This window comes from Solea solea, chromosome 14 (genome assembly GCF_958295425.1).
Source record: "Solea solea chromosome 14, fSolSol10.1, whole genome shotgun sequence".
Taxonomy (NCBI): Eukaryota; Metazoa; Chordata; class Actinopteri; order Pleuronectiformes; family Soleidae; genus Solea; species Solea solea.
This window is the reverse complement of record NC_081147.1, coordinates 12,757,474-12,765,131: the sequence shown is the minus strand read 5'-3', so window position 1 is coordinate 12,765,131 and position 7,658 is coordinate 12,757,474. Positions and strand designations below refer to the sequence as shown.

General features: G+C 39.7%; 2 protein-coding genes across 4 annotated transcripts; one reads left to right on the top strand and one right to left on the bottom strand.

Annotated features, from left to right (window-relative positions):
• The first annotated feature begins 488 nt into the window (after nucleotides 1-488).
• cltb (clathrin, light chain B) lies at nucleotides 489-6,010 on the top strand. Of its 3 annotated transcripts, none has more exons than XM_058649812.1 (6): nucleotides 489-948; nucleotides 2,245-2,291; nucleotides 2,883-3,000; nucleotides 3,246-3,357; nucleotides 4,129-4,182; nucleotides 4,490-6,010. In XM_058649812.1, exons 1-6 carry the CDS (start codon nucleotides 765-767, stop codon nucleotides 4,662-4,664), a joined length of 690 nt encoding a protein of 229 aa, XP_058505795.1. In that variant the 5' UTR covers nucleotides 489-764; the 3' UTR covers nucleotides 4,665-6,010. The 3 variants fall into 3 exon arrangements, with proteins under 3 accessions (XP_058505795.1, XP_058505796.1, XP_058505797.1); XM_058649813.1 differs by lacking the exon at nucleotides 4,129-4,182 and adding an exon at nucleotides 3,682-3,702; XM_058649814.1 differs by lacking the exon at nucleotides 4,129-4,182 and having other exon boundaries at nucleotides 492-948.
• On the bottom strand, nucleotides 6,011-7,535 carry higd2a (HIG1 hypoxia inducible domain family, member 2A). Its single transcript, XM_058649815.1, has 2 exons — nucleotides 7,302-7,535; nucleotides 6,011-6,499 (listed from the first exon to the last, which is right to left on the bottom strand). Exons 1-2 carry the CDS (start codon nucleotides 7,471-7,473, stop codon nucleotides 6,333-6,335), a joined length of 339 nt encoding a protein of 112 aa, XP_058505798.1. The 5' UTR covers nucleotides 7,474-7,535; the 3' UTR covers nucleotides 6,011-6,332.
• Between the last annotated feature and the right edge of the window lie 123 nt (nucleotides 7,536-7,658).

Genomic DNA, 7,658 nt, shown 5'->3' with positions numbered 1-7,658 from the left:
ACTCACTACCTCACACTCTGGGTATGCATATGACTTTATTACATGTCATTAACCTTGTTCATTCTTGTTTTTTATCAATCTCTGCTATCGCTTGTATAAATAACATTGTAGTAATATAAACATAACTGATTAAGAAATATACAACTGTTGTATCTGCTCCTGGTCTGTCTGTCTTCTGTCTCTACCTGGCCTCCCTCTTTCCCTTTCTATCCCCCTCCTCGCCTCCGTACCCCACGTCTCCTTTCACCCCAACCGGTCGAGGCAGATGGCCACACTTTTTTTAAGTCTGGTTCTGTCAGAGATTTCTTCCTGTTAAAATGGAGGGTGTTTTTTTTCCTCTCCACTTAGTACTTGCTCATTGTGGGAATTATTGGGTTTCTCCTCTCTCTATAATATCCCTGCTAAAGTAAGAATGCAGCAGAAGACCAGCAGATGGAGCCACAGTGCAACAAAAGAAGTAAAGTGTGGTAGCCGGAGGTGTTGCCCTGCTTCTTCCCTGTTTCACTATCCTCATCAACACGGTGTCAGCGCCGAACAAGTGAAGGCATCATGAATAACCAGTGAGGGCCTGATGTCGAACATTTTTTAACACACTGTATTATTATTATTAACGCTGTACCCACGCTAGTGTACTCTGTACCGCTGATATTCGAGTGACATTGGCCATTATCATTTGTTATTAACGTGGCAAAACGGTTGGCCTTCGGCTTTTGACATCAGCTAGCTATCAAGCTCGGTTTAACTTGTCAACACTTCTGTGAAAGATGGCCGACAACGGAGCCCACACGACTGAAGAGGACCCAGCCGCGGCTTTCCTGGCTCAACAGGAGAGCGAGATCGCGGGGATAGAGAACGACGGCGACAACGGCGACAACGACGGCGACGGCTTTGGGTCGCTGGAAGGAGCGAACGGCCACCAGCCGGCTCAGCCTCAGCCCACCAGCTATGGCAAGTTTATAACCGAGCTAACATGCTAGCAAGCCCAGCAGCTAACAAAAGCTAAACTTGAGTAGTTCGGTTCAGGAGAACGGTGACCTCACCCACTGTGTCAATAATAGCACCACCATGTTGTTTACGCACTTAACAATGAGTCTACTCTGCTCGTCTATTATAAATGCAGCGTTAGCTGTGTGATTCGGTCAGCTAGCTTACTGACAGCACGTCAGTCAACATATGCTATGAACTGAACTGGAAAATAATAATAATAATAATAATGTAACAACGCAAAAAATACGCTGTTATTACAATGCGTTGTTTATTTTGTGACATTTGATTGAGCACCACGTTATTTTATAGCAACGCCACGAGTTTTAATTCAAACGAGCTAAGATGATAAACACATAAGTCATATTGCTACTAATAATATAATGTTAAACAATTCCATTACAGACAAAAGATGATTAGGTTTCATTATAAACAAACAGCAGCTATGTCTGAGCTGCCTGCAAGAGAGACATAAAAAATTATCAATAATAAAAAAACCTTAAAAATAATAGTTTCAATTCCTGGAGCACCTTTCCATTGCTTTCCAGGGAAAAACAAATCAAAGGACAGAACAAAGATAATTATGGTATGAATAAATAGATAAATAATCTAATGACACATCCCAGTCACATTTCAACACCTCTTGTACTTTGTTCTATTTATTTGGTGCAAAGAGAGAGTCTAAGTGTGTTAACATCCTGTGAACATGTTTTATGGTTGATGGGTCTGGGATTTAAAAAAGGAGTGACATAGAAGGGCAGCAGGTGGAATACGGCCTTGTAAACAAAGACAAGGCAGTGTATTTCCTTTTTGTCACTGATGAAAGACCATGTCACATTTTAACCCTACTCACAGTGAAGGGTATTAAAGCTTAAAAGTAACACAAAGAGCACTTTGCTCATCCAGATGTACAGTATCAGTATGGACTAAGCAATTTTCATTTGTTTTTCGACTGAGAAAAATGACTGGATTCAGTTTTATTTTGTAGTAGTAATGACAGTCGGTAGGTGTTTGCTCTTTACCGGAAAATCCAGTCTAGTCAACTGACTCAGCTTCAGGACAACATCAGTGTCGAAACAGGTGCTGCAGCATTTCTTAAGCGTTCAAGATAGAGCGACACTCCTTCATCATACTACAGTTTAATGTGAAGGAGTCAGTCAACAACATAGGTTTACCCAGGTGATGAAGAAGGGTAGCTCGGTGGAGAACTCAAAGAAGCCCATCTTGACTTGAAACTTTGTTTTCTTATCACAATGTTAGACGGTTTTGAAGACGAGCCTGCCACGGTGAATGGAGACCTGTTTCAGGTAAGCGTGGTGCATTTAGAACGTTCTGTCTCTCTCACTGTCTCTTCCTCATGGAAATGTTCATTGAACATTGAACAGATGCCTGTGTTTGGTGTCTCTAAGATGAAGAAAAAGATTGACAGTTAAAAACATGCATACGTTTATGTTAATTTGTTTTGTGCTGCGTATTTTACTAGAATTACAAATAGGTTTATGAGTCTTGTCAAAGTTGATTTTGTCATGACAGACATTCAAGTAGGGCTGCAGCTAACGATTATTTTCATGATCGATTAATCTGTTGATTAGTCAGTGTTCAGTGTAATCAGTGTTTGTCAAACGTGGAAAATTATGTTCTCGAATGTTTTGTTTGGTCCACAAACCAAAATTATTCAGTTTTTAATTATTTTTTTGTAATGTGGACCAAAGAAAGCAGAACATATTCACATTTAAGAAGCTGAAACAATCAGAAATCTTGTTTTAATCATGAAAAAGCTTCAAACCGATTAATCAATTATCAAAATAGTTATTAATCGAGTAATTGTTTCAGCTCTACATTCAAGTTTTTCTGATTCTGAAATGTTTATAACATAGTAAATGTTTCGTATACGACAGGAATCCAATGGTCCAACAGACAACTATGCAGCCATTGCACAGGTGGATATTCAGAGACAAGAGCCGGAGAGTTTACGCAAATGGAGGGAAGAGCAGAAGACACGACTTGAAGCATTAGGTGAGCAAAGATATTTTTATTGTAAACTTTGTCACGCTGTATAATGCACTTTTTTTTACTAATGTATCGGTGCTGAACTAATTTTTAAATGTATCTTTTGAATGTATCTACCTTTTCAACTAGTGATGCAGCACACACAGTATAATTATGTCACACTCAGATCTTGTTAGTCCATTTCATTTTTTCCCCCTCCATTGGTGAATCTATGACTCTACACTGTTGTTTCGCTGTCGCATGCTGAACAGACACAGCATCCAAGGCAGCAGAGGCAGAGTGGAAAGAAAAAGCCAAAAAGGAGCTGGAGGACTGGCATGTGCACCAGGCTGAGCAGATGGAAAAGAACAAGGCCAACAACAGGTCAGTGTCTGACATGGCCCTTGTTAACATGCAGAGATGTAACAGTTGGTTTGTCATTATGATGTGATGAGGCCATTATCACCACACGAGCACTTTCTTTTCAGCTCAGTAATTCTAAAGTGACATATTGGCCGTCATTTTTCTCAGTAGGAAAGACTTTTTTTTTTACAGTGTTCTGTGTTTTATATTAAGACGGTCTTTCTTTACTTAAAGATTATATTTTTATTCTGGTTACAGTCGTTGTGGTTGGACATTATACTCACAAACATATTGCATCCTTTTCTTGACCAAGCTAACCTGTTCTTTTCTTAAACTTTCCAACAGATTCTGCCCAAGTCTGGCACGGTATCAATCTGCATCTGTTACTCTAGTTTTCTCTAGTTTCTCTTTTCTCTGTGTCTGTGAAAGCACTGGGAGACAATTCTCTGATGTGATACTAGTCTACAATTCCAGTTAATATTATGGAAAGTTACACAAGAGGCATAGCTTGCTGTTTGGGATAATGTCACACGTTTTATTCATGCTGGCACAGTATGTTACCGAAATGCTTTATAGTGCCAAGCTTGTTTATTAGCAACAATATATCACTGTAGTCCAGGCAGATTGTAATTCGTTTTAGATCCGTTTAAATTCAAACCACTCTTTGGAACTGTTTCTCAGTGGCTGGCATAATCCTTTTGATACAGATCCTAACTTTTCTCTGCTTGTTTGACACTGAAACTGTTCTCCTTTCTCCTTTTTCCTGCTTTCTTCGCCTTGCCTGTGTGCTAGGATTGCTGACAAGGCTTTCTACAAACAACCCAACTCTGATGTTATAGGCTTTGTGTAGGTTTATGCCTTTTAAGTGTTGTGTATAATGTAAGTGAACACCAGTGGATTTTCATCTGGTGCATGCCTGAGCACCAAAATGACCTGTGTTGAAGGCCTATACTTGGATTTTTGTTTGATTGTTAAGTAAATATTAAACAGACCTCCAATAAAGAGTGGGGTTGGTATAAATAAAATGCATGAAGTTATCTTGGATCTTACGCACGTTTGGCGCAGGCAGTTTGCTGTTGTGAGGTCTGTTTTTAAATCTCTGTGGTAGTGCAGCTCACCATTCTCATTCCCTTGTCTTCCCAACCACCTGTAGAGCGTCAGAGGAGGCTTTCCTGGCAGATAGTGATGGCGACAGTCCAACAGGAACAGAATGGGAGAGAGTAGCCCGTCTCTGCGACTTCAATCCCAAAACCAACAAACAGGCAAAGGATGTTTCTCGAATGCGTTCAGTCCTCATCTCTCTCAAACAGACGCCTCTAGTCCGCTGAAGGAAAATGTTTGTTCTAGTAACATTGCCTTTTCAGTTACATCACAAGAGTTCGTATGCCATTTTCCACAATTGTACTGGTATGTTTTTAACCTTTAAAAACTTTTGCTTTTCACCTCAATAACACACGTAGCCTCTCCTCTCTCTTGTGAGACGTTAAAACTTGGTAATGCATAAGAAAATATTGTTACTGTACCTTAAGTATTTTCCTTCCCTTTTAACTTAGAGAATGTTTTTAATCAACTTCATCGCACGTCTCTGCCAACATTTTTAGTTTTTAGTATTTGCATTGTGGTCAATGTCAAACACTGACTGACAATAGTTCAGAATTAGATTGTAAACACTTGTGCCTCATCATTATACAATTATAAACATTTAACTTTTGTTGTGTTACAATCCTAGTTAAATTAACATATTTTTCTCTCATACATTTTATGCTTATGGCCTTTTTGATCTCACTCTTACTACACTGTGGGTATTTAGCCAGAGGGATTTTCTCTTCAATTAGATTTCAGCAAAAAAAACAACTGACAACCAAAGATTTCTGCTCAGTCTCCGCTAACATCTAAATCATCACATGATTTACAGCTGGGCAGTTTCTCATTTCACTGCTTTTCTCAGCAAAAGGGTTTATGCACCATTTTGTGTTACACTACATGTTTTTTTTATATTTTAAAAACTGAAATCAATAGATTGTCAGCAGTGATGTCCGCACATTGTTTCACATGTTGCCTATTTGGAGAGAAAGGGTCCTGATGGAGAATGTTAAAAGGGAACTGGAAAATCAAATAATTGTAGTATGATCCCCTGAATTAATTTATCTTAAGCTATTTACTGGCTAAGACTGATGCCAATCCAAATACCCTGGAGATAATCACTTGATTCCCAGTTTGACCAGTCCATTAAATGGTTAAAATGTGAGGCCCAGTGGCAGCATTCATCCTTTCATACTCTCAGGCCCAAACTCATGAAGACCATCACGTCTGCTGCTGGGAAACGGTCATGATTTGATTAATTTTCTCACCTTTGTTAGCATTAACACAGATCCAATAATTAATATCCAAAGAAAAGAGCAAGTCATGTTTGTTTTAACTTCATGAGTGTCACACACATGAACACTGGAATACCTCAGCACAGGTCTTTCATTCTTTCAATCATGAGTCATGGTCTGAGAGTTCAAGATGGATGTTGGGACCGAATGTGTCTAAATCTAACATCCACTCATGTCAATCTGCTCACCCCAGCCAATAATATATACACAAACCTCACAAACTTTCCCCTGTGATTTTTCTTTTTCTTTCAATGAATGTTGAATAAAGGTTGTTTAAGAAATTGATGACCCCAGAATACTGTTGTAAGTGTGATGTTTTATGTCAGATAACACAAGGCACCATGTTCATATCAGGACAAATATTCAGGTCGTGTGTATGTATACATTATTTCAGTGACAGAGCAGAGACAGCAAGAAATAAATAAATATCTGTCCACATGTACTATGATGACAATAACAGTTGAGTCCACCTAGCTTCCTTGTTCTGGCTAGGAGCCTAATGTACTTGGCTTTCCTTTGGCTGAAGGAGAATATTGACTGTTATGGGTAGTACACTGATGTGGACAATGTTATTAAACCAATATAATCGGTCCAATTTAAAGCTGGCAGGGGTGTTTTTCATGCCTTGGATTTCACAGCTGTGGCTAAGACACCAACAACGAGGGCGACTACAGTGAAGCCTTGAGCAGCAATACGTCCCCTCATCAACAGCTGGGAGCCCTTGGTATTCCCTTGCTGGAAGGCACGGAGGCCATACATCAATACTCCGGCTGTTGCCAAACAACCTGGAGAACAGACAGGAAATCAGCCCTTTTAGACAGAATATTACAGAACAATGCACGGGTACTGACAGTAGTACTAGTGCGATCAGTTGAGACACAATCTGGATGACACACAATAAAATAGCACAATCACATCAGTACATATGGCTCAGAGAGCAACAGAGAGAAGAAGAACCGTTTTAGCGACCCCTAAAAAGGCAGATGCCCGAAAGAAGAGCATTTACATTTTACAGCGTTTGCTTAGTTAAGCGTTTATGGGATATTTGGGGCTTTAGAGCCGAAATGCATTTTACGTTTTTGTTTTTGAGAAACAACAATGGTGAATATTAGACAAATAGAAGTGAAACTGATACAATTGTTAATGGCACCTCTTGCTCACATAAAAGACTCGACTCGTGGTCAATATAATTAATCAGGGGGTGAGTGCAAGTAACTACGTCCTTGTTTTTCAAACTGTTTCTGTCCGGTCAGACGAAAACAGTTTCCAAACGAACTCAAACCGAGTGACGTAGATGCAGATGCTAGTGTCGTGGGCTACAGCAATGTTAAAAGACAACGAACTCTCCAGTAAAACATTGTTGGAAAACAACAACTTAGTATACTGCTTTTCAAACCTAAAACATTTTTACCACGGTTAAATGTCACACAGTAATTTTACACTCTACGTGTGTTCTCTGCAGCTGAATGTGTGACAAACCTTAAAACCCATCAGAATAAAAACAGAATGTAAAACTGTATATAATTTGATCAAACTACAAAATCAAGGACAAGCACTCCGCGTTGCGCTTCTGCTTGTGTAACTCACCTATCGGGACGAACGGATTCTCCTTGGCTTTTCTCATACATTTCTCTTTGAAGCTCTCATTCGCGGAGTGCTGGAACGGGTTGAAGCCCTCTATAAAAGGAGGACCGTCATCTCCTGAAAACGAAGTTCGAACAGTTTGTTCTGGGGCCGCTGGCGTCGTAGATGCCGCCATTCTGTGTCGTTCTAGTTACAGATAGGCACTCTCTAAGGTGGTTTGTCCAAGTGGTGTTGCCGTACTATATGACCTATGCCCAAGCGGAAGTGAAAAACTACACTTCCGCTTGGGCTTCATAATAAAAGATCGAATATTATATGTAAAAGCTCTAGCTAATTAGGTACTTTGATGTGGTTCCACCA